This window comes from Dasypus novemcinctus, chromosome 12 (genome assembly GCF_030445035.2).
Source record: "Dasypus novemcinctus isolate mDasNov1 chromosome 12, mDasNov1.1.hap2, whole genome shotgun sequence".
Lineage (NCBI taxonomy): Eukaryota > Metazoa > Chordata > Mammalia > Cingulata > Dasypodidae > Dasypus > Dasypus novemcinctus.
Window position 1 is genome coordinate 15,270,938 of NC_080684.1, and position 27,291 is coordinate 15,298,228.

General features: G+C 38.9%; 1 protein-coding gene across 18 annotated transcripts in view; it reads right to left on the bottom strand.

The window, feature by feature from the left end:
• Nucleotides 1-9,638: 9,638 nt before the first annotated feature.
• The window catches only part of SLC38A4 (solute carrier family 38 member 4), a 69,118-nt gene continuing 51,465 nt past the window's right edge, over nt 9,639-27,291 (bottom strand). For all 18 annotated transcript variants that reach the window (XM_071218801.1, XM_058307872.2, XM_058307873.2 and 15 more), the window contains 10 exons: nt 25,231-25,312; nt 25,058-25,140; nt 24,889-24,947; nt 23,833-24,102; nt 23,659-23,738; nt 22,320-22,420; nt 20,365-20,489; nt 14,542-14,686; nt 13,522-13,619; nt 9,639-11,904 (listed from right to left, as the gene is read on the bottom strand). In XM_071218801.1, coding sequence (XP_071074902.1) covers nt 11,803-11,904; nt 13,522-13,619; nt 14,542-14,686; nt 20,365-20,489; nt 22,320-22,420; nt 23,659-23,738; nt 23,833-24,102; nt 24,889-24,947; nt 25,058-25,140; nt 25,231-25,312 — 1,145 coding nt within the window. In that variant the 3' untranslated portion in view covers nt 9,639-11,802. The remainder of the gene's footprint in view (nt 11,905-13,521; nt 13,620-14,541; nt 14,687-20,364; nt 20,490-22,319; nt 22,421-23,658; nt 23,739-23,832; nt 24,103-24,888; nt 24,948-25,057; nt 25,141-25,230; nt 25,313-27,291) is intronic.

Genomic DNA, 27,291 nt, shown 5'->3' on the forward strand with positions numbered 1-27,291 from the left:
GGGGGGGGAAGGGTCCTAATTTGTTTTAGTGTTTGCCAGTTTCCATCATGTAAATAATACCATTAGTTTTGAGCTACCAGGGCATGATTACCACTGAACACAAAGTTAGGAGGAGAAATGTAGCTCTGGAGACCAAGTACTAGGCAACTGCTCTATTCCATAGCTCTAAACCAGTGGTGGTGGTAGGATGGGGATCTCAGAAGACTTCCTGGAGAAGAGCCATGTAAGGTGAGAACTGAAGGATGAGGAAGAACCCGTCAGATGAAGAGGACCACAGGTAGATGTTCCACGTTTCAAGGTCGAAAGGTGTCAAGGTCATCAGAGCAGGCATGGTGCCTCTGGAGAGTTAGAAAAGACCAGTGTGGATCAAGGGCAGGTTGCAAAGTGGTGTGTGTGTGTGTGTGTGTGTGTGTGTGTGTAGGGCCATGTGTAGGGTAGTGTGTACATATATGCCTTACAGAGTGGACAAGTGTGACCTGGGAATGATATAGTATAATGAGTATGGTACGTATGTGTGAGTATTGTGCTCATTTATGTGTGTGCATATACATGTGTGCATGTGGTGCGGCACAGTGAGGGGTGTGTGTGTGTGTGTGTGTGTGTGGCTGATGAGAGGAACGAGGGACTGGGGGGTGAAGGGGTGTGTAAATCAAGAAGCCATGTTCTGACTCTTTTTCGACACGAGATTCTGCTCACACTGTAGGGTAATCGGTCTTGGGGAGATGTTTAAAATATCACAGGATCCCAGCTAGTTTACAACTTGTGCCTTGGTAAACTTTCCCCTTGGTTGTACTCTAGCAGATGGCTCCTTGGTAAATTCAGAGCCTTCTTAGGGAAGACCCAGTTCAGTTCCGTCGTGTTTTCTCTGTGTCAAGATTTGATGGAGGGAGGAACTTTCCCAGATGACCGGGCCGAAAGTAATAACCAGAACTCAGGCCTCCGGAATCGCAGTTCTTGATTTTTCTACTTTCCCATCAGTAAAGCGGGAGTCAGAAATGAAATACTTCATTTGGTCCACGCTTGATTCTAAATAAGTAGCCAAAATACATACACGAAGCCCTACTTAATTTTATAACATTATTCAATAGAAAGCTACCCAACGGGATGAGCACCCTTCAGAGGTAAATAATTATTTTATGAAATATTCCACATCTTTTCATTTTCCTGAGTGACAAGACGAGGAGTCCTTTCATCTTAGCAGTGGCTCTACTCTCCCAGCAACACATCAGCAGCTGGCCAGGATTTGTAACTTTAGGAAAAAGAGAGATACAAAACAGCAACTATGTTTGGCCTTCTTTAAATTGCTGTGTTAGCACATGCTGCAATAAATGCTCATTATTCATCTGGGAATAGGGGTTTGGGTTGTAGATCAGGTTTAGACAATGTCTTACTCACAAAATAGAACTTGGTGACTCTCCAAAATTTTGAGTTAAAAATTTGGCACTAATAAAAGAAACGTGCCCATCACATGTTTTGAGATGACAATCCTGGGAGCCTGACCATAAAATAATCAATCTCACATAGCTTATTCACAAATGACCCTGACGAAATGCTTATCTAAACTAGGGTGACCGAGTCATGCTGAAAAGGAAAGAATTAGGTTTCTGCCTTTCTCCCTGTAGCCCCAAGGCTGATGGAAAAACTCCAGTTTACACTTAATATCAAATTAGAGCAAAGAGAGTTGAGTGGGAGACCTACTGGAACAACACACTGCCTGAGTCAGACTTTAGATTTACAGAGACCTGAAAGGCCAACTGCAGTGTGGAGACCCTTTTGCTCTTGCTCCTTACCATCTGGGGGCCTCAGTTTCCCTTTAGGAAAATGGATATAACATGTTCATCCTGTGAGACTACTGAGCTAACCCGAATTGACTGCTTTGAAAAAGTTTCAGACTCCGGTGAGTTCACGTTTTATTTGGTCACTTCCGTAACTCTCCTTTGGCTTAGACTGGCCCCCTATCCACAACACGCACACATGCACACACACCGTCCTGGAATTGAGTGACACATGGTGACAGTAAACATACCGTTTTGTACTACAAAACACATTTTTAAATTGGGTCATTTGTCTTTTGATCCTTAAATTGCTGGGTCACTTTTTATATCATGGATGTTAAACCCTTATTGGATATGTGATTTCCCAAATTTTTTCCTCCCATTGAGTAGGCTGTCTTTTCACTTTGATGATAAAATTTATTTAAACTACAAAAGTGTTTAATATTGAGGAGGTCCCATATATCTATTTTTTCCTTTCATTGTTTGTGTTTAGATGTACATTCTAAGAACCTCCCTCCTACCAACAAATCTCAAATATGCTTTCCCACATTATCTCCTAGGAGTTTTATGGTCTTGGCTTTTATGTTTAGGTTTTTGATCCATTTTGAGTAAATTCTTGTATAGGAAGTGAGTTGGGGATCCTCTTTCATTCTTTTGGTTATGGATATTCAGTTCTTTCAGTACCATTTGTTGAGAAGACTGTTCTGCCCAGTAAAGTGGACTTTGTAGGCTTGTCAAAAATCAGTTGACCATAGAGGTAAGGGTCTATTTCTGAACTTTCAATTAGGTTCTATTTATCATTGCACCTATCTTTATGCCAATACCATGCTGTTTTGACCATTGTAGCTCTGTAATATGCTTTTTAAAAGTACTTTTTAAAATTTTTATTTTTGAATACTTTAGATTACATAAATGTTACATTATAAACATAGGGGATTTCCCCTATGCCCCACTCCCTACCCCTCCCACACATTCCCACATTAACAACACCCTCCATTAGTGTGGTACATTTATTACAATTGATGAGCACATATTGAAGCATTGTCACTAAGTGTGGATTATAGTTTACACTATTTACATTATACTTTACACTGTCCCACACAATTTTGTAAGTTATGACAAAATATGTAATGGCCTGTATCCATCATTGCAACATCATTCAGGACAATTCCAATATCCCAAAAATGCTCCTATATTATACCTATTTTTCCCTCTCTCTCCTCTCAGAACCTTTGGTGGCCACAGCCTCCAAATCAATGATAAAAGTTCTTCCATTGCTAGAATCACAATAAGTCTATAGTAGAATAACAGTAAGTTTATGCTAGTCCATCATTCTTTCCCCAATCCTGAAGGTTCTGGGATGGTGATGTCCATTTCCACCTCTAATTGAAAGGGGACTTAGATTCCGTGGGCAGATGGATGAGACTATCTTGCTTGTAGTTGCCACTCTCCCTGTTCCTTGTAATGGGTGTTGTCCGTCATCATCTCCTTGTTAGTTGTCCTGGGTGAGTCCAATGAACTGGAGAGTAGGTGTTGCAACTCTCTTGAGATTCAGGGCCCAATTGGCACATGGACAGCCCAAAGACCTAAGTCTCTTGGACATAGACCTATCAAGTCTAGTACTAACTATAGGTTCACATAGAAGGAGCGGAAGAGACAAGTATAGGGAAACCACAAATGAGTCCAACTCTGTGACACTGGGGAGTGTAAATTCCACAGTAGGGCCCACTGGAAGAGCACCAAACTCTTGAGCTGTCTGCACTGCCTGTAGTGTCTTGTTATCTCTAGAGCCCTCAGGAGCCCTGCTAGGGTAGTCAGTGAGATCCTGCTGAGATGCGCATAAGCATAACTTCTGGAATGACCCCCTGACTCACTTTGAAATCTTTTAGCCATAAAAACTTATTTGTATTTACCCCTGACCTTATATTGAGTGAAGCAAGCCAGGCACCAAAGGATAAACATTACACGACCTCACTGATGTGAATTAAGCAAATTGAGCAGAATCACAGAGCTAGAGTCTGGAAGATAGGTGTACAGGAGACGGAAAGGGAGTAGATGGTTATGAACTGATGCCCATATGGGCAGAATCTATGATAAGGTGGAAGGGTATCGTTGTGCAGTGAATGGGCATGACAGTGGTGCAGTGAGGCTATTGGTTTTGGTGGTGCTGGTCTGTGAGGGAGATTGGGTGGGGATTTGGGTGGGCTTATCCATGGAACTGGGGGAGGGTCAGGGAAGGAACAGGTGAACTCTGGGGATTTGGGAATGTTCTTTTGACAAGTATGGTAGGAGAGGGTTACTGGTATAGGGTGTAGGATGTTACGAAGGGGTGGCATACAGGACAGGGCACTTCTGGGGCAGGCTTCTGTGGAATATGTAAGTGTTCGTCTTGTCATACATGTTATATCAGTGGGTAGAGACCCACGTAATAAACAAGGAAATATTAAACTCCCATCCTGGGGGGTCCTGCTGTGTTCTCAAATAGAGGGTCAAGAGTCTTTCAAGAACATAGGCCGTGCCTAATAAAAGAAAACAGACAATATGTCAAGCCCTCAATATTATTGCAAGTAATTGAATATTATTCTTCAAAAGGTGAAACTTAATGATTACCATAGGTCCCGAGGCGGGGAGGAGGGACGAATAGAATAGATGGAGCATAGGGCATTTTTAGGGCATTAGAATTATTCTGCATGATCTTGCAATGATGGGTACAGGCCATTTTAAATTTCATCAAAATCTATAAAAATCCAAAATGTAAACCATAATGTAAATCATTGACCATGGTTAGTAGCAATGCTTCAATATTTGTGCATCAATTGTAAAATGTACCATCCAAATGTAAAATGTTCTTAATAGGGGAGAGGAGAAAAGGGGGAGCATGTTGGATATATGGGAATCCCTTATATTCTGTATGTGACTTTTCTGTGACCTAAAGCTTCTTTGAAGATAAAAAGGAAAAAAAAAAAAAAAAGACACTGGGGGAATATACAGAAGAAAATGTCACTGTACATAGAAGACAACAGATCTTACAGTGATGAAAGACAATGTCAAAAAATATTTTTTTATTATTTCAAAATTTCTTTCAATTTTTTTATATTTTATTTGTTCTTTTAAAAACTATCATTATTTAATTTTCTTATTAATTTTATTCGGTCATTTTGTTGGTTTCATTTTTGAAGAGGTTTTGGATGACAGAGGGTCACAACTCTGGTAGGGGAGGGTCACTGGTGCGGGGTGTCAGCGATGGGGGATGCATGGGAGGAGGTGCACCTGGGGCATGCCTATAAGGCATATGAATGTGTTCAAGTGCTCATGGGGCATGGCCACATTGGACGGAGAGCCACATAATAACCAAAAGAATATCCAATTCCCATCCTGGGGAACCCTGTCCCATTCTCTAATGGAACAGCAAGAATTCCCTGAGTAGAAGGGAAGTGCCTAGTGAAGGAGGACAGACTATTGTGATGTGCATTGATATTGATGACTGTACTTAAGAACCTTTTGTCTTGAAATTGAAACTTAGCCTAGCATTATATGTTGTCTAAGAGTTACCTCCTGAGAGCTTCTTGTTGCTCAAATGTGGCCTCTCTTTAAGGCAAACTCAGAGAAGATGTGACAACAGAAGCAGAGGTATGTCTAAGAAAGAGAATAGATTTGAAGCTGCTACACTGATAGCTTCGAAGATGAAAGAAGGGAGCCCAAGCCTCTGGAAGCTGGAAAAGGCAAAGAAACAGGTTCTCACCTAAAGCTTCTGGAAGGAGCAAAGCCCTTGATTTCAGGGCACCCTGATGCTAGGGCTTCTGGCCTTCAGAACTGTTAGATAAATTTGCGCTGTTTTAGGACGCTGAGTTTGCGGGAGTTGGTTACAGCAGCGTTAGGAAACTTCTAGCAGGGGTGTGCATGGTGCGTGTCCTGTGGGGAGGCGCTGAGGAGAGGGTCATGCTTTTGCATGCTGCGCCCTCTACCTGTCTTTGTTTGCCTGATAACTCCATTGTGTCCTATAGGATTCAAGTTGGGGAGCATCTCGTTCCAGAAACCTCCTCTGCCTAGTCCCTCCCCTTAGAGGCTCCGTGGAATCCTGGTTATATAACATGGCATTTTTTTTGTCCTGTATGTTAATTGCATTTTAATTGTTCATGTGCATCCCCTCCTCTAGACCAGGGACTCTTAACCTTTGTTGTTCCGCTGACCCCTTTGCCAGCCCGGTGCAAACCACGGACCCCTAACCAAGCCCACACTGTACTGTGTGTTATTTAGTAAACATCTCACTCCCGCACCAACACGTGCCCACAGGAGTAACGTTTATTTGGATTTAAATTCAAACTCACCAACCCCTTGTTAAGAAACCCCTGCTCTAGATTGTAAGGACTGTTCTTATTTTCCTTTGTATTCCTGTGCCTTGGGCAATATCTGGCCCATGGTCTTCACTGGATAAATGTTTGCTGATGAAATTATTCAGTTGGGATTGTCAAGGCAGCGTGCTCCTCAGAAGCATTTGACTTATTTCCTCACTTTCAGGACGGAGTTGCTCAACTCATTGCTGCAAGGTTTACTTGGAGCTTTCTGATGACCCCTTCTTTGTGACTATTGCCAAGAATTCATACTAGAAATGTGACTACGTTATGAGGCCCTTCTGATAATCCAAGAGCTAAAGAATCATGGGAACCACATTACACAGAAACTGTTCTCACAAACGTGAGGAAACTGAGGCTCATAGAGGTAAATGGTTTGTCCAAATCATCGGGTACTCAAATGCTGGTCTGCTGGCAACACAGAACCAGTTTCTTCAACAAGCCATTCCCATCTCTTCCTGGCCTGTCTCCAGCCAAGAACTGTCCCGTCCCTTCAGCTTCTGATCCAGGCATCAGCAACTGTTCCCCAAATGTGTCTTGCACTTTCATCCAATCCTGCCTTTAGGCTTAACTGTAAATATAAAAATATTTAGAAACTAAATATTTTAGTTCTTTTTCCAGAAAACATAAATTGGCAAAAAAACCTTTCCTCTTTCTTAAAAGTTTTTACTTTTACATCCTTTTTGTAGAAAATTTGGAAAGTAACAGGAAAGTATGAAGATAAAAAACCAAAAATCACTCATTATTTTACTACTTAGCAATATCCACTTTTAACATTTTAGTCTATTTCCTTTTGTTGATTTCGATTTCCATGCATTTTTAAATATTTTAAATTGGGATATTAAAGCTTATATTCTCATTTTTCTGCTTAATATTATGCGACAGTTTTTCATTTCATTACTGATTAATTAAAAACATTTTTAATAACTGCATCATAGACCAACCTGTGGAGGTGCGATAATTTATTGAATCATTCCACAATTTTGGACGTTTAGAGCATTCAAAAATTCTGACCATTATATGTTAGTATATGTTTATTTATAAACCTCAGTTCAATTCTATGATTATTTTCTAAGAATAGAGTCCTAGAACAAGAAATGAGTGGGTCAAAAGCATGAGCATTGTTCCCATAGTTTCTTACAGCTTCTATAACAAATAGCCACAAACATAGTGGCTTAAAACAATGCTTGTTGGTTATCTCACGTTCTGCAGGTCAGAATTCTGGTGGGTTCAGATGAGGGCTCTGCTTGGGGTCTCACATGGCTCAGATAAAGGCACTGGTGGCCTGGGTTCCCAGCTGGAGGCTCCGGGCGGAATCGGCTTCCAGGCTCATGCAGGTGCTGGCGGAGTTCACTTGCAGCTCAGGTTCCACATGGCCTTCTCCATCGAGCCAGCAATGGCAAGCTGAGTCCTTCTTAGCCTTCAGATCTGACTTCCTTTTTGCCACATCAAACTTCAGTTGAAGGAAATTGTTTTTCAAGAGTCATGTGATTAAGTTATCCAGGATAATCTTCCTATTTTATGATCCATACCTCGATTATATCTGCAAAGTCCCATTTGCCATGTAAAGGAACATAATTGCAGGTGCCCAGGATTAGGATGTGAACTCTTTTGGGGGTGTGGGGTGGGAGGGGGTTGTTATAAAGGGCAGTGTTCTGCCTACTACGCATGTTATGGCTCTTTTTTTTTTTTTTACCTATTATCAAATTTCTTTTCTGAAGGTCTGAGGCAAGATTTTCTGCCACCAGCACAGTTTGAGTGTTCGCCTCCTCACACCCATCGGCACTGAGTATTATCTTTTGTTTATCTTAGTAATCTAACAGTTGTGTTTAATTATGATTTTGCTTTGCATGTCTTTGATTCATAGAGAGGCCAAACTATTTGTAAATATTTATTCAGCATTCATTTTTTCCTGAATTCATGTCCATACCCATTCTTTTATTAGATATTTAGTGTTTTCCTTACTGGTTTGTATTATCCCTTCATACATTAAAGATACAGTGGTTTATCTTTTGTGATAGCTAGATTTTAAATTGTTTATTCTTTAATGTACAGAATTATTTTTCACTGTTGTGTACTTATGTGTATTTATCTTTGCCTTTGCAATCTCTTCCATTACGTTTTACCTTCCCATATATCAAATAGTTCTTCCAAAATGTCTACTGTTATATTTCAGCTTACATATTGAGAGTTCTTTTATTTTTTTATATGGTGTGATGTAGGCTGTAAACAAAATTTTTTTTCAGTTTTCTGCAGGTCATCGATTGGAAAAGATACTGACAGGATGCTAGAGAAGCCAAGGCTATGCAAATTTTCTGCACAGGAAAGAAACGCAGAGGAGTCAAGAAAATGGCAGAACTTCCAGGCTAGTAAACAGGACCCAGTGAAGTACTTCCTCTGGCTTAGTCTCTTTGTGCCTCTAACAAGAGCTGAGAAAACTAATAACATTGCGTTTAAGTGGCCAGAAAAGGTTTGTGATGTCCTCAGGCTATCTAGGTGGTCCTAGGTCTCCTAACCAAGATTCCAAGTGACTTAAGAAGTTATTTTTAGTCAAATAGCTATATAAAACCAGAGTTAGATCAGCATACAGTAGGTATATCTAAGTACAAGGTAAAAAATATACTAACAAAAAAGAAAAAGTAATAGAAGCCTCTTTCTTACCCTTCAAACTGGTTAAACATTTAGTTAAGATGATACCATTCCAATTAATCTTGTCCCATTAAGACATGGATTGCAGAGCTTCAACCTATGAAGACCTGGCCTCAGAAAGATGTAATTAGGAAAATAAATAGACATGCCATAGACTGGGAATATATATTCACAATCTGGCAAAGGACACATATCCAGAATATATAGGGAACTTCTACTAACCTAGAGTGAAAGATGTACAACCTAATTTTACAAATTGGCTTGACTTGAGCAAACACTTGATTAAAAAAAAGATATATGAATGGTTATAAAACACAAGGAAAGGTTTTGACATCATTAGTAAATAGAAATGAAAACCACAATATCATTTCACATATACTAGATTAGCTAAAATGCAAGACAGTGCTAAATGTGGTGAAGATATGGAACAGCTGGTAACCTTACATGTGACTGTGGACCTGAAAGTGGTACAACCATTTTGGAAAACTGTTTGCAGTTTCTTATTAGGTTAAGCACACTCTTAATAACCCACCAATCCCACTAATAGTTCAACATTTCTACCCAGCCTAAATGATTGCACCTTCATTAACCATAAAGAAACTCCTTCGCTTCACGCCCATTCTAAGAGGTGTGTATGTGATGAAATAAAATGAAAATGATTTAGGATTGAATGCTTATTTTGTCGAGATAAGATGGCAACTACTTTCTTGACAGTTATCATGTTAGTTCTATCTTGAGGCTAACAGGGAAAATGGAACATATGCCAATACTGTAAGAAAGATAATATTTAGATTTTAAATTTTGTTTCATGTATAAATAATTCATAGCCTTCTTTACCAACAGAAAAAAAAATCACGTCATAATCATTTGAAAAGTTCATTTATTATATACCAATATACACTTTCTGTAATAAAAAAAAGCCTCCCAATACATTGAACCATCTTATAAATGAAATAAGAAAATATAATTTTTATCTGTTTACAAATGGGATTAAATTAACCAATACATGATACCATATGTATGTCTGCCCTGCAGGAAATGTGACCTATAATCCTAAAAATGGCCACGAGAAAAATGGTGCTTCATTATTTGGCACTGTAATATATTGCTCTGGAATATTTGTATAATTATACATGTTGATATTTTCAAGTTAGATATTTCAAATGGTAAAGCATTCAAAATATATACAGATTTTAGTCTTCCAATTTTTTGGATAAATCTTTGATATTTACATTTATATGTATTCAGATTAAGCATTTTTTTCTCACTCAGAAGATACCTTTTCCTGCTTTCTATTTTAATATACCCTTTCAATGAATGGAAATGGATATATATCTTAAAGATGCTATTCACTATTTTTTTCTAATAACATTAACTTAGAGGTTATGACAGTTTCTAGTATAGTGCAATTTCCATAACAAAGTGCACCATTTTACAGTATTATGCCTCTCAAAAATAACAGGAATCATGAATGTTTTCTTAGGCACATTTCAGAAAAACTATTACAAGATGATTTAGCAAGAGTTTGTTATCATACTTGGCTTTACTAAAGTATAAACTATACAACAAATATTCTTGCTACTGATTTGGAAAAAAGGGAGCAAACTTCAAAAATTCTAGGCAGTGAGTAGTAATTTTTAAATCCATTTTTTATGCTATAGAAGTGAGCAAAAATGATTGTTTGCATTTCTTGTAAGGTTAACTCTTTTATTTTTACAGAGAACTCTTCAACATTGTATTAAATGCCAAGTGGATGTCAGCAAATACCTGTGCAAGCTAAAATGAAATAAAATCCAATTTTAGACATGCTAAATGAAAAGGAGCCACCTCAGTATTGTTAATTATTTGCAAATAACTAACTTACTTTCTTAAAGATGATTATGATATTGTAAACATTGAAGAAGAGCATTACTGAAGTATGTATAACTTAGGTTTCAAATTTAAACTATCCTCAGTGGGCAGACACATACAAATGGATTCTTGAACCCACCAACTGAATTCCCTGTCCTTACCCTCAATAATATAAACAGTTTGACTGTGAGAGAAAACTACATATGTAAAAAATAAAAATCAAATGTACCATACATTAAAATTCTGATGACTACAGAATAATATATACATAAACATATAGCAAATCACAGTTTCCTGCACTGAATGTTTATCAAATAAAAATGTATCAAACAATACTGGGTAGTGTATCGCCACGTGAATTGTGGTCTTCTAAAAATTCTGAATGAGAATGGAAGACGAGAGGGAGAGCATTGTTCAATGATGAGAGAATGACAAGAAGACTAGTAATCACATTAAAAAGCAGATACTTCCAGAGCAGGCAGTCTAGCGATTAGTACTTTTTGTTGTTGCTCTGTAATTTAAATAGCCCCTCTCTGTATTTAGTTAAGATGTTATAACATTTATTTTAAAAATCAATTGAATAAAGAAGTTGCTAATTCAATGTCAAAGCCAGGATGGACAAAATATTCCTTTACTTTTGACAATAAGATGCTCGACTAGGGTCTAATCATTCATGTACTTTACAGGCATAGTTCCTAAGACACGCCTTTTGCTCCTATTATTAAACAGACTCAGAGTGTTTGGTGCAAAATTGGAGGGAGGTATTCCCTACTGATAGTTTTCCCACCAGGGCATTTTTGTTTGATGTTCTGAGAATGCAACTATTTGGTACTTTTTTGCAGGGAGGTATTCTCTGATGACCATTACATGCAGCTACCCTTCTATTCTGGCTTTTTTGGCAGCAAAAATATACCTAGATCATCTCACACTGCTCTGGTAAAACTTGGGTAGATACGTGCACCGCAGATTTTTAACACATAAACATCCAGTCTTGATAAAAAAAAGCGATGGTTCTGTCTTCGCAGGAACCTGGTGATATTACTAGTAAAAGTCTTTGGAATCTTCCTGTTATTTCCTATGAATAACATTCCAATCAAGAGAACTCAAATGTCTATTGGAGCATAACTTGCAACCATTTCCAGTAAAATAAAAAAAGAGTGTATTTTTTCCTTTGGTTAATGATGTTTGGAATTTGGAGGATTGTAAATCCAGTCAATTATAATGAGTGCCATGCTTCCAATCATGAAGATGATTCCAATCACAAGGAAAATTAAAGCCTGCAATTCAAAGAGAACTTGTTAGAGAGCAAAGAGAAACCATATTTCTTAGTACAGTTTGCTTTTATGTAATAAATAAAGTAGCAATCTTATTTGCATATCAAACTGTATTATTCTTGGAGCTCAGATGTCCATGTCTAACAGATTACTCTATTTAAAACCCTGAGGAAGGGCAGGGAATACACTGGTGAGATACAGCCTATGTGTTCAACTGTAGGGTAGATGGTTAATTGATTATGGTATATTAAAATGGTAGAATACCCAGCGATCATTAAAAATCAAATCATAAAAAAATATTTAATGGCCTAGGGAGTGCTCACAATCTTTTAGGCAAAAAAGAGCAGGCCATAAAGGAGTTCTATTTATGGTATTATTCCAATTTTATAAAACAAACACATAAAACCAAAAGTCTAATATTTTGGCAAATTCTTTTTTTAAAAGACTAAAAGAAATATATGTACGTATTTATATATTTATGTACATACATATATGTACACATGATGTCTTTGGATTGCATACATATATGTACACATGATATCTTGGGATAATAGGTGAGGGTGAGTTTGTTTTTCCTCTCAGTTTTTTTTTTACATAACTTCTCATTTTGTACAACAAACAAATTGCTTTGATATTCCTAGTAATTGTTATAATAAATAAAACTAAAATATCTTGTAATTTTAATACTAAAAGTGGTCTTATATATTACCACACAGATCTTCCTTCTAAGTCTATATATGAGAAAAGAGAAGCTAAAAATATCTTCACTAGAAAGCACCTCCGAGATAATATGACTCATTTTACAGCTGGTCAAACTGGAAATGGATTACAGAAAGGACAAATAACTTTTGCGGTCACACAGCTGTAGAAGTCCAAGAAAGATGGACTACACAGAGTAGGGAGAAGAGCAACACTGGTGAGATGATGGGAGAAGCTTTTGATACTAAACTGTCCTGAAGTCTCTGTGAATGACTTCTAGGGCAATTCAGTAGGAAACATTCTTTTCAATCCTTACTATAGGACTTTATTAAGTAGTTTCTGGTAATATTTAACTAGTAGAAAATCACAGTATTTCTAGTATATGTTTTTGTAGTACTATTATGGAAAAGAAATATGCACTCTCTAATAAGACTGTACTTTATATCTGTAGAGGTCAACTGGAAAACGAATGGTCCTTTTCTGACTCTCGGTCCACAGACAGAGGAACACTCCCTTTAGGAAAGAGCAGGGTACTATGGAGGGGAAAACCGAAGCAGCATCTTTTCTTTGGCCAGGCAAATCTAAAAAACATGGCCAAAATGTTTAAAGCCTAATTCCTTCCTGCATAACTTTGCATGGATAGTGCATCTTGGTGTGGAAACTGTTATGCACATAAGACACAAATGCCTGCAAGAAATCTCTATTAGCATTTGACATGTAGGACAGACTCAACAAAACATATTTGATAAAATCCTGGAATCTTCTAAGTGCCAGAAATCCACCCCTCTTTCCCTCCACCGGACAGCCAATCTATCTTTGAATTTAGTTCATCAATTCATTTGTATCATGTGCATTTTCCTGTTTACTTTTAATATAGTTCAAGAACACCTTACAATGGGGGAAATTGCAAGCCTTACTTACCCCGATCTTTTGAGGCGACCTAAGAGGTTCTTTCTTGACCAGTCTAAGATAAAAAGCTGCTGGAAGAATGAAAATCAGCATCGTGGCAGAAGAAGCCCCTGCGGGGAGAAACATAGGACAGTTCAGTGTTTCACCACAGCAGGACTTCTCAGCTTGGCAGTAATCTGGGACACGCACTTTAAAAAAAACAGCCAACTAAATGTTAAGCTACTCTATTCTCCTTATTACTAAAAGCACACACTTAAATCGCATAAGCTCATCTTGATTGCTTATGCACAGAAAACATATTTATAAAGAAAAGTGAAATTACCTGACATCATAGCTGCACAATAAGCATACCTAACACATAAATAGCAATGAAAAAGTTGAACTTAATAAAATTGTAAAGGGAATTGCCAATAAAATACCTAAGGAGGAACTCATCACACAACTGTTCCGTTTACTTCTTAATGTTCCAGTTGCCAACATCTAGTTTTTAAAGCTGTCGTAACGTATTTAAAATTTGAGTACCCTCTCAATCAATAGAATGAAAAATCAAATATAGTAACAGGCTACACACTTAAGGGAAATAACGTGATTTACATCATCAACCTTCTCTCCTAAAAAGCTCCTTTTCTGCTCAGCTGATTCTCACAGACCTGACAGCGCGTCCTGTAAAATCTACCTTCCTAATTCCTTCCTTGATGGCAAAGAGTTAAGACCTAAGTCCAAATCCCAAACCAACGACAAGATATGGCATCACTTGCATGGGACTCAGTCTCTCATCTGTCAGAAAAGGCAACCAGACTAGATGACCATAAGTAGCTTCCAGTGCTAACGTTTTCTGATCCGGTGAATAACTTCCATTGTTACTTGAGAGGGAGGTAAGGTGACCAGCTCAGCACTGGAGCCTGGCAAGGCAAACTGGGATGCTTGGAGTCCCCGATGAGCCAAGTATCCTTGACTAACCCAGGCACTGTCCACTCCACTTAAGGAAATATATGCTTGAGTGGATTAAATAAAAGTCTTTCACAAACTTACCTATGAATCCAAATATATACTTTATCGTTGGCACAAGGATGACCAGAATATTATTAAGTGCAAGGATTATGGCCGCAATCAGGAAGTGCCTTATCCAGCTAAAGGGTCTTTTGGGAAATAACAGTGTGGTCACTGATGTACGAATCTGAAATGAAAAAGTTCAAACACGAGGCCACTTCTTAGTTCTTGGGCTTTAATTACTATTTCAAATATTCTCATTTCAAAAGCATTTTCTTTCTTTTTCCTTTTTTCCCCAGAAAAGATCTTGATGCTGATTTTTTTTATTTTTTAATGTTTAAGAGAGAGTGACTGTTGATTTTCTTTGGTACTATAGCTTGAGCTCACTTTCTCAGTTTTCAGACTTGTTGTGGTAAAAATAATCTAAGTCAGAATAAGATAAAATATATAGATAATATATATAATTCACAAACCTAGCAAGACACTCGATCTCTAATCATGTCTCAACAGGAGATTAAGTTTTAAAGGCAAGCATTAAGTTGATTTATACATTATTGCAAAAGTAATTTTTACAGACCTAGGTTTTTCTTAATTTTGCATTTTGTTTTACATATTTTTGCCATCTGATTTTGAAAAACATAATCTTTCTTATACTCCTTTGCATTCTTTCTCCTGTTACCTCGCCCCACCAAGGGACTATAAATCCACGAAAGTCATGACAAAATAATCTTAATTTTCTTCAGTGTCTAGTGGTGTGTGCATAGTAAGTACTAAATACATGTTATTAAATTGAGCAGCAAGAATCATTTCCCTCTCTTCGGGAACCTTAACAGATTTTATCCCAATTTAGTAGCTGAAATAAGTAGGCAAAAGGTCGAGAGTGGCTCCATTTGCAGTAGCTGCTCAAATTACTCTGATGTAACTGGATATAGATCCCCGGGGGTAGAAGGGAGAGTGCTGATTATATTTGTAACAGCTTAACAAAGTTGAAAATATTCTTCTCTTTGGAATTTTTCAGTGAACACCTGAATTTAGAATTAGTCTACTGGCTTTTCAAGAAGTGAGTACATCATTTGATCTAGGAATTCACATTTTTTAAAATTCTGGGTTACTTTTCACTTTAAATTTTAGTTCTGAAGCCTCTGAGTGGTGGCGATGGGAACTCATACAGGAAGAAAATGTAAAATATACTTCGAAAAATGTACAAATGACAAAAACTTCAAACTGAACCACTCACAATTTCTAATGTGACATTCCTTTCATACCACCCCACCCAAAATTAAAGTCATCTGTTTAGATTTAAAAGGCAATTTCATTTCTAGAATGGTAAACCAGATAGTGGCTGGAAAGGGTTTGGGTGACTTTGTAGCGGATTTTAAAAATTGGGTTAGCTGAAATTACGAAAGTCATTCTGAAGAGTAGAAGGAGAAATCAAATGGTTTGTATTTGTTTTTCCCAGCAACCCAAAAATGCTACATTATGACCCAGAATTAGTGCTTAGTCTATACTGTCCAAGCTGGTCTAATTGGTAGATTTTGAACAACCTTTCTATGATGCTGACGTACTGCTTAAGGACTTACTTTTCTGAAAGTGTTTTAAACTTGTTCAACAGTGTTTCTACAGCTTTAAAAGACTCGTTTTCAAGGAGAGATCACACCTATGTGATTTTTAGGCCTTTGTTAAAAGTGTGCATTTAATTCAAAAAGCTGAGTAGAGGCAATCCTGTACTTCCTGGGCCTCTGAATTTAACTGCGATTTCCTAAGGTCTCACGGCTTCCTGAAAGACTAAGGTTTGGCCTAAAGATATGAGCACAGAAAGTTTCTGGGGATAATGGGTAGCCACTGTGGGAGTAAATGGTGCAGGCTTGCTCCACACAGTGAATAAGGAATAATAAAAGCCCCAATGGAATTGTTCTATAGCATTTACAAAGCATTCCCAGAGAGGACCTGAGGGCAGATGGGGACATGGTGGGCTGGTGGTGGTGGCGAGTGGTGGAAAAGAAAGAGGAAGCCTGCCGGTCATTTCATGTTAAAATGCTGCCCGAGGCGGTGAACCTGGGATCATAGGATCCTCAGTACTTGTATTTCCTGGCACCGGGACAGGGTGGCAGCTCTGGCTCTTTATCCACATTGCCTGCTCTTCCACATCGCTATGTGCCCTTTCCTCTACTGACACCAACTGATAAGAACCTGGGAATGTGCGTCAGGCCCTGTGGGTGGGGGAACTCCCTAGCCACAGCCACAGCCTAAGACCCAGAATGCTTCTGGAAAGGTTCTGTGCGGCTCTAGAGAATACAGCTATTGCAAGAGAAGGTGACCCCCACAGGACCCTGCCAGGAGGTGCTGTGTTCCAACGTGGGACCCCAGTGTGAGGGTCGGAAGTGTGGGGCAGAAGAGAAAGAGAATGCCTTGGCACTGAATTCCTTTTTGTGTTTTTTTAATCAACTCTCCCTTTGCTTAGAAGCGAATCAGTTTTACTTTGTACGATTGTTTAGGGCAAGGGTGTTGGAAACACCTATAGATCACTACTCTCTTCCAGTTCATGGCATATCTGTCCTATTTCCGTACCTATATCTACATACACTTCAAAATGCAACAGAAGGCAACGTGAGTGAAAAGAAGAGTTTTACTATAATAAAGTGAAATAGAATTAACCAGGGGATCCTAGATGTGATCTCCTTTTTTTAAGGAGTGGCAGGTGGCTTTTGAGGCTATATGTTTATAATAAACCTGAAAGAATGATTTGTTTTGCCCTTTTTTATGTTGGCATGTGAACTTTACTGCATAGTGGGAAGCACAACTTGGAAATGGCATTATCACTCCAGGGGGGGGAGGAGTTGTCCCAGAACCGACATCCCCACCTTATATCACCCCGCTCTACCAAGAGACTGCTAGTGAAAAAGCTATAGTCTTAAAGCACTTCATTTAGTCCTTTGTCCAACACACATTAAAAGTGGCCACAGTATTGCTGAGGGCAGGGAGAGGGAAGTAGAGATGTGATGTGGGGCATTTTTGGGATTTTGAGTTGTTCTAAATGATATTGCAGGGTCAGATGCTGGACTTTATATATCCTGCCGTAACCCACTGACTGTACTGGGGGAGAGTGTGAACTACAGCGTAAACTATTATCTGTGTAGTGCAGCAGTGCTCCAAAATGTGTTCACCGAGTGCACTGAGTGTGCCACGATGATGGAGGAGGTTGTTGGTGTGGGAGGGCTGGCGTAAGGGGTGGGGGGTATATGAGAACCTCTTATATTTTTTAATATAATATTTTTTGTGTGTGATGTATATATCTTCAAAAAAACAGTTTACAAAACTGATGATGTGGGGGGGGTGGGGAGTGGGTTATATGGGAACCTCTTATGTTTTTTGTTTTTTTCATGTTTTTTAATGTAATGTACCTTGTAATCTATTAACTTTAATTTTTAAAAAATAGGGGAAAAAAAGCTATTATTATGTGCCTTTTACTAAGAAAGGCAAAAAATGAACCTAATTAGAGAAAAGAAGGATAATAAATGGAGACATTATTTTGGAGACAAAAATAATAATAACCAAAAACTCTGTTGTCTCTTCTTAGGCTTCAAAGAAAAAGTGCTCAGTTATCATTTGTTGGAGGAAGGGGGACACAAATAGTACCTCAAACTGATAGGTTTCGTCCAGATTAGGTTTTATTTGTTTGCCTGTTTTACTAAATGTATGTGGGGATATCAAAGCAAAGGAAAAACACTTTTTATTGTTCAAGAGTTTCTTAAATCAAAGAAACCTTTTAGGAGAAACATGCTGTGACTTAGCTTTGACATACTGAAAATCTTGGCTCTAAATTGTAAGAAACAAACAAAAACACGAATAATAACTGGTATCACTTTGGGAAAAAAGTGTCTGAATTCTCCTTTGTGTAGGGCTTGATTGGGACAAGGGGGTGGGACACACTTACCAATCACCAGCTCTGTGTGTTCATCTCCAATTGTGGAGGTTTCGGGTTTTTAGCCCAGATTCTTACCGAAACTGGAATTCAGGGCAAGCATCAGCAAGGAAATAGGCTGTGCTTTATCCCGAAGAGCAGTTCATACATTTCAAAAGAATACAAGACTCATTCGGAGACTGTTTTGCTGAGTAAACATCACTGAGCTCCTCGTGCGCATCAGTCACCGCGCAGGTCCCTCACCTCCAGGGACTTACAACCCAGCGGGGAAGCAGACAGGACACAGATCTTTTCAACGTAGCCTTGTGAGGGCATAGACCCAATTATGTGCAACATGTTTCACAAATGCTAGTGCTGAACGAAATTCCATAATGAAGGATAAGCATTTCATAATTTCTCTGAATGTCAGTTCTAATGGACAATTTTGGTTCTAATGGGAGATGTTACAGACTATTGCTTTTTCTGACGGTCAGATTTACACCAGTGCTTTCTTATTTATCATGTAAGGGATGAATTTCTAGGGGGAGATCTGGATTTTCACTGTTGAGGTAAAATGTTCATCTAGTGAACGAAAGACTTATTTTCACTTCCCATTATCACAATTGCAGCCATCAGCATCAAATGCTCTGAGCACTGCATTATTCACATGTCACCATGGCCAAGTCCATCAGTCTCTGGAGACTCAGCTTAAAGCACTCTATTGGGGGCTTAAGAAAAGAGCAATACAGAAGCACATAATGTATTTCTTTTATAAAATGCTTTGATTCAACAATGATGTGAGTACCCACTTCGTGCCAAAATGTAGTCAATCAAATCTTTACACACATAAAGAAGAACTCCAGATATTCTTTTTGCAGTGAAGCAATTTGCTTGGAAGTTTTACCCTACAGAGTACCTTCTGTGTACAGCTGTCTTCTGCTTTGTACCGAAGACTGAGCTGATTTTAGCCTAACACTATGGGTATGTCATCTGAAATACTTACACATTTATTAGAGTGAAGACATTCTTTAAAATATTAGCTGCCATAGTAATAAAGATCTGATTTCGTACACTTAAGAAAATGAATGTGCCAAAAATATTTCAGCACACAAGCCTCATTTAAAGCAATCATGGTATCGTTTTATAAGCAGTTCTCATGCTGGGCTCTGTATGGAACATTCTGTGCCGACTACAGAGTCACTGATTTTCCCCCCCTAAAATAAATAAGTAAATTCAACGTTTATGAAAGGAGAAGAGTTGGCAGCAGGCTTATCCATAGGTGGTGATTTTAGCTCACGTGGCTCAGATCTCCATGCCAGCCCTACTCTGCGAATTCCGGAACAAACTGACTCCAACGGCAAATGCCAAGAGGGCGACCTAGTATGAGTTTGGCAGAGACCTATGTCACTTTGAGAGGAAGAGGAGATATATGGTGGATAATATAACCATTTTTTGAGAAATTTGGTTCTAGTGTGTAATCTACTTAACATGAATCCCCTTCTCATTAACTTTTAATGAATCAGATTAAGTAAGGCGGACTTTTGGATGTTACTGCCACAGAACACTTTGGGGAAAAGGAAATGCTTTCAAAACCGTGGTGAAAATGCAATATGGTTTGAAAGCTGATGTGGCTTTGGCTTTCAAGTTTCAGAAGTTCTATGAACCCTTACTCTTTTGTATTAATCCATTGGATTGAAACTCAAGATCTACTTATTGAATTTGAGTTTAAAAATAACTCTCATGTCTTTCTCCCACTTTAAAAATACTTAACAGCCCATATAGTTTTTATACCTACATATTAAATAGCAACTTTTAAGTGGCTCCAAATGCTACATAAAAATAATAATGTCCTTGGACATAACAATTGAAAACACACGTTATAGTTAAATCCACAGCGAGCCAGAACACGTGTACTTATCCACGGGGTCGAGCAGGATTCCTTCAGCAAGGCTTTATGTACTTACTGGGAACAGGACAATGGGCACAGTTAGCGTGACTGCCACGAGGACTGCCAGGCGCACCAGGAGGAGAGGGGTGTCAAAGGTGTACACTTTGATGTAAGCATGAAGTAATTCATCTTCAACTTCTCCTACAAAGAGAACTGAGTCAGCTTGGTATTATCAAGCCTGCAGTGGCTAACGGTAACAACATTTAACTACGGGGGCACAGTGCAGTAGAAGGGGCCCAGGTCTGAGAATTTAATACCTCCATTCTTATCCTGTCTGAGTTCATTATCTATGCAGCCTTTGCTTAAATGAAACCTTTACATAAAAAGGGCAGATCCAGATTTGGGAGTCCCCAAAGCTTATACAGTTGCAGGAGCTAATATAAAATTGCTAAGGCACTTCCTTATCTTATTTGCATCAGGATAAACTCATCACTGTTCTACAACAGCATCACAGAACTGACAAAAAACTGGGGTGTTCTGGTTGCAGGGGAGGTAAGGCCCAGCCCCTCCAGCTGGTCTGTCGCCTCCCAAACCCCACCCAGTGATCCTTGACACTGTTTTGCTGAACCCAATACTGAAACCTTAGGGTCAGTGACCTTTGAAGGTTTTCCCAGCTCAACAATTTTGACTCCATCATGACACTGAAATGCATATTTTTAGGTTTTTTGAGGTTTAAGTTTTCTTATGAAACTCAGGGTGAGTATTAAGTACCCTGAAAAGCTGAATTAATATGATTTTACAGGCTCTCTCAATGAACAATGCTCTAAGATTAAGATGCTATTGTCCTTAAAAATCCAGACACAAATGACAAGGAGATACTTATGAAATCAGATGTAGTTTGATTACTTCCCTCAAAATCAGACAAAAAGGGGTGAAAAAAATCTTTCATTAACTCATGACCAGCAAGGAATTAATGCACAATCTAAGGTGAGTGCTTGGTTAGTAATCAAAGTAAAAGAAGACCTAAGCAAAGAGTGTTTCCCCCTCCCCCTCCATATATTACTCTTCAGTTTAGCATGCAATCAGTCTAATTTCCCAAGTCAGGCAGAAAGTAAGATCCAAGAAGTCAGAGCAGTTTATACATGTATTTATGTTGATATATTAGTAAGTATGAACATTTACTATTAGGCCAATGACTAATCCCCTGAAATTTGTCTATAGGGCAGATTTCCCTCCTTCAAGGAAGGGAACAATTATCCTACTCCTTTTGTGTTCTTTTAAGATGCCATAAAGGAAATGTTTCGGGCATTATCTAATGTGGCCATAGTCACATAATTTCTTCTTTTTTGTTTCTTTTTAGTAATAAGTTCCCAGACTTAAAGGAATTCTCTCATGCCCCTCTCTTTCCTTAGGAAACCATTCATTATGACAGAACAGAAAAGTAAGGAAATTTGTTTAATGCACAAAGTCCCCAGATTTGACTAGACTGGAAAATAAGAAGAAAGGTCAAACTCAAGTACGTTATACTTTTTCTGCCATTTGCTTGGTAGTTAGTTATTCCACCAAAAGAGCTTTGCTGCATGGAAGTGTATCCACTCTCATGACTTCCAGCCTAAGATGGACTAAGAAGTCAAGCCCCCCAAAATTCCATCCATCTCTGAAAGAAAATAATCTGAGGGAAATGTTTTACATAATATATGTGGATTCATAAATTGTCGGAAGCCAGGCTGTTTCAGGCCCAATTTCCCCAGGTCAAGTGACAAGGCTACAATAGCATTTTAACTGAGTACATGTCATCTGTAGATCATGCTGCTTATAAAGGGTAATTAAAAGAATTCTAGGGGAGCAGATTTGGCTCAACTGATAGAGCATCCGCCTACCATATGGGAGGTCCGGGGTTCAAACCCAGGGCCATTTAAAAAAAGAAGAAGAAAAACAAAAGAATTCTATTAAAAGAATTCTGCCTGCTTGGGTCATGATCAGGCTAACCAGGAATTACAGAAGGAGAATGACCTTGACAGAGTACCCTACCGTAGAAGGTCAGGTAGCCAAAGAGGGCAGCAAGCAGGTACATGATGAGCATCCCAGTGATGGAGATATTGGACACTGTTTGCATCTTCCTCCGGGACCGGCTGAAAGGAGAAAGAACACAGAGTTTTGATTTTTTAAACTCACAAAAATATTACTTTATAAAATTAAAATGAAATTCAATAGAGAAAGGATGTACATCTGTGTTGCTCATTATAAAACCACATCTCTAGTGCACAAACTTAGAGCTGATTTAAATTTGTCTCAGAGAGCTGCAGAGGGTTTGTTTCCATTTTTCCTAAATACCACTTCAGTCTTAGAAACAACCATTTCCCTAAAAAAGGAACAATTTATTTCATGTCAACAAGTAAGTGTGTCTGAATAGTTAAGAATGTAATTAACATAAAGGCCAAACTGACTCCTAACATAGAAAGCTTTTGCATTTCATGGTAAAATGAGTTTAATAAGGAAAAGAACCTAATAGGCTCAGCACAACACAAGTGGGAGTTCAGACTTCCAGGAAGCCTGATAACATCACTGGACAACTTCCAGAAACCCTCCTAGAGGACACACAGTGCCTGAGGTCACTTGTCAGGCCTTGAGTATAACTGCAACATGTGAATAACAGAAAGTGTCTCAAAAACAATTTTACAAACAAAATGAGAATTTATAGGGACAGTTACTGCCACTTAGTGAGAATGAAGACTGGCGCTATTGATGTCTGGGCTAAAGGAGTTGAGAATTACAATGCAACACTTTCCCCCTAAGTGTAAAGAGAGGAGCTGCCAGGCATGGACTCAGACCTTGCTTTTTTCCCAAGCAGAGGTCAAACTCTAAGAACCATCCTCAAAGGGAAAAGGAGATGAACAAATCAAAGAATATTAGATGGAAAAAACAAGATTGTCTAGCAAACGTTTCGATTTGACAACTGGACCAGGAAGGCAGAGGCTGGCACGTGTCTCGTGGAGAATGACTTCTAAACAAGGGATGGGAATGGGCTCCCAATGACCCCGTGGTGTGCCCAAGGTCACTTTCAGTTCTGATTATATCACGTCCTCCCGCCAAAATCCACACATAAGTTCCCTACCCCTGCCAAAACTCTCCTCCTCCACCCGCTCTGAACCCCTTCCCTGGACCATTTGGGTGGGGAAACAGGAGAGAGTGAAGGCAGCCAGGGAGTGGGCTGCTTCACACCTGAGTCCTTACAGCACATTGCTGAGGAGGGGTGTAGCACAGACTCTCTCAAGGGAAAGCCGTAAACCATGTTTCTGTGTCAAGCCCCTCCGAACAAATGAGTACATTTTGAAAGCAAATGAGAAAGCCGAAATGGTGACTGCCTTACTCTTTAAGTTCGCTGTAGATGGGAAGGACCTCGGGGTGGCATACAAAAGCAAATGCTAGGATAGGAATTGCATAGGCCGTCTGAAAAACAGAGACAACACCACATGTTTAGCATTCCAACCCAGATCCCAATCCCAGACTTCTGACATAACAATTCGGAGGCCACGTTACTTACCCGGGAGTTGAAGACAAAATATTTTGGTTGACACTTGTCATCAGTGTGGGCTTCATACTGCACCCCACTGTCACGAAGAGGACCCTTGCTCTCCTCCAGCCCTGCAGGATGCCGCTGGGTGTAATCCATCATGAAGTTCACCCCAGTACTCTCAGAGTTGTTGGGTAACGTTACTATGTGCATCGGGAGCGTATTGTTAAATGTCAGGTTTCCAACGTTGTGATCCAGAACAGGCAGAGGGCAGGGTATTTGGAATTTCTTGTAAATCACCTAAACCCAGTCATTAAAAAAAAAAGTCAGCCTGCTGAGGAAAAACAATGAAACAAAAATTCGTATGTCTGGCTTATTCAGAGTGGGGAAAACTCTGCTGAGGATTCCTTTTAGGACTAATGGCCATGAGAGACTCTCTCTAGCCTCTGTTCTAAAGGAAGAGTTGGAGCTATGGTTGGCAGCTCTGCCCCTTACTGTCCACAGGACAGTATTTTGTATGAACCCTTCCAGTCCCTTCCATGAGAAAGATGACCATTTCCTTGCAACATATCATACCTTGTATTTTTAAAAAACTAATGATGATATGTCTCTTTGAGGAAATGCTGTTTTAATTTTGGCATCCATGATACTGTAAGAAGTCCAATGGGGGGGTGTTCTTCTTTAATTCCATTTCACTGCCCTCTTTTCATGGGTAGAATATGTGAGAGAAAATGGCTGATTCATGTGGCTATGGCTAATTTTACAGTCTACTCGTTTTTCTTGTGGGACTCGTCACTGGTTTATTGCCATGTCTCTGCCTAATGCATTCCTTTGGTCCTAATATACACCGAGTGTACGTGGAACAGACATACCATTAGCAGCTGCCTTGACATTCGAGCTCAACTATTTTTAAACTCAGTGACCACTCTTTTCTCACTCCAAATTAGAATACAAATAAATTGCTTGTGATGCAAGAACTATTTCATGCCATTGAAGTGCTTGAGCAAAAAGGAGGGCACTCATTCTGGCACTAAAAGCATTTCATACTGCACCAAACTACAAGGATCATGACAATAAATCACTTACCACGCTGACAAAAAACACCATGCAGGTGAGAGAAAATCCACTGGTATATCCAAGGTAACCTAGGAGTTGGCAAAAAATATCGGGAAGGTGAATACGGCATCTACAATCAGCTTATCTATTAGAATATGAAAAGCAAATAAAAATATTTTCAGTTAAAAAATGGCTTTACCTAAATTTTTAAGAAGAGAAAGTGGGAGAATAATTCCAACAGACACAAATATGACGAGGTAGTTGCCATTGAGGTACCATTCTCTAGAAAATAAAGAGAAACAAGGATGTTGGGATCCGAAACGATGAAGTACAATGAGTCAGGTGATGCCACGGGGAGAACCGAGGACATACCCAGTGTCTTCTTCAAGTCCCATGAATGTTCTGATGACTTCAGGTAGCTCGTACTTAATAATAAAGAGGTAGCTTGACATTGCTGGAAAGGAAAGCATGAGAGCTCAGGGGTACGAACAGCACTCAAGGCATATCTACGTTACAAGAAGTCATGACATTCGGGAAATCCTTTCTTCTCAGTAGGATGAGCATCCAATCTCCCAAATGGACAGAAAAGCCATCATGTATTTTCCATTGCTTCTGAGCTCTTTTCAAAAATAGACATTAGGCTCCAGCTCCTGTGTGTGGACCTTTGTTAACAGCCTCAATGCTGATTCTTTGTGATTCAGTGGAGCTACATCTTCAAAGTTTTATCCTCATTAGTGATGAATCATCATGGCCCTACTGAGTGTGCCTGTTTGGGTGTCTGTAACTTGGGCAAGGGTCTGGCAGCCAATGGCATGGGCCAGAAGAGAGAGGGCAGAGTTGTCGGGCAGAGTTGAGTAGACCACCCATCACCCTGACTTTCCCCAGATGGGCCTTCTGTGACTCTCCCTGAGGGGCAGGTAACGTCTCAGACAGTTTATTGTCTAAACTGACGCCTTCTGGGACAGGAGATGATAGCTTCTCTCCAATGAGGTTCTGAAATTTTTCTTATCTATATCCTAGTCTCCCTGTGGCCAAATAAGAAATGATCCAAAGTGGTAAAAACTCTTGAGTCTCTAGATAAGTGATATAGATGTGATCATATACTTTTTTGAAAGTCTGATGAATTCTATAAACCCTCTCCCTAGAAAAATGTATATTTATGCATTTGGCATTTCACACAATTTTGCCTACAGTTGTAGGAATTTATGAAGCACCCTATCCCCAGGTTCATCAATTAAGTGAAGTATGGTACAAATTTGTTACTTTACACTGGTCAAAAGAATTAAAAATAAAACCAACAAGTTTTGCATAGGATATTTCAGTGTGTGCTACATCGTTATGGTGAATTTTTTATAAGAGACATTTAAAACATATCTAAGTTACATGTCGAACTATTAATGATTTAAGAATATTTCTTTAACTTCAAACAAAAGTAATATGGAGATAATAATTCCACATTGTTTCATTTATCACATTATTTTGGCCGATCATCCAAAAAGCCCTGTGAAACGAGATACATGTTATTATCCTCATTCCCCAGTTGATGATATGAATATTAGAGCAGTTAAATGACATGTTCCAGATCACAGAGCTCAAAAATGACAGACCATGTCTAAAATGTAAATTTCCTGATTTCTGGGCTAGAACTTCTTCTCTATTATCAAATAAAATGATTTTTTACAGTGTCTGATCTGTCATTTTCAAACATCTGGTTAATCTTTACAAAGATCTCAGCTAAAGTTAAGTCATCTAGAGAGTAAACAAGGGAGATATTTCTGCTTAACTGGCTCAGTGAGATACCATTTTAGAGATATTAATTACTGACTTTCAGTGACAACACCACTATTCATGTGCTCGGTCTTCAAAAATTCAGAATAACCCAGACCTGTCTGGGAAATGCCAAGATTATTCTGCTAAAGTTAAAACATCTATGGTAACTGTTCATTTTCCAAGGGATTGAGAAAATTAATCCTTCGTAACATGGAGCCGCTAAATACAGAAATACAAGTGACTTCCCAGATACCAGAATAACCAGCAGTCACACAGAGTAACTGCAGTGGCAGCATTTCAGGGATGGTACTATGAAATTGATTCTTACTTCCTAAGAGCCGCCTTTCTTATGTGGTGTGGTTTGACTGAGGGACCATTTGGTAATTTATCCCATTATTTATGCATAGGAAAGGCTGCGTTGTGCACTACAGGTGGTGGGTTCAGGGCTAAACATGCTCATGTGCAGTTATTTCAGTTGCCAAAACAAGTAAATCAGATAAACCGTGAGGTGATACCAAAATTGTTTGATAATTTTCGTCTTGATAAGGGTGAAAATTTGAACCAGATGTAAAACTTAGAGGTAGGGGCCTGGGAGAGGTTGTTTATGCTTGTGGCTCCAAACCAATAAAATAAATGAGAAAATCCTGTTGTTATTGCCAAATT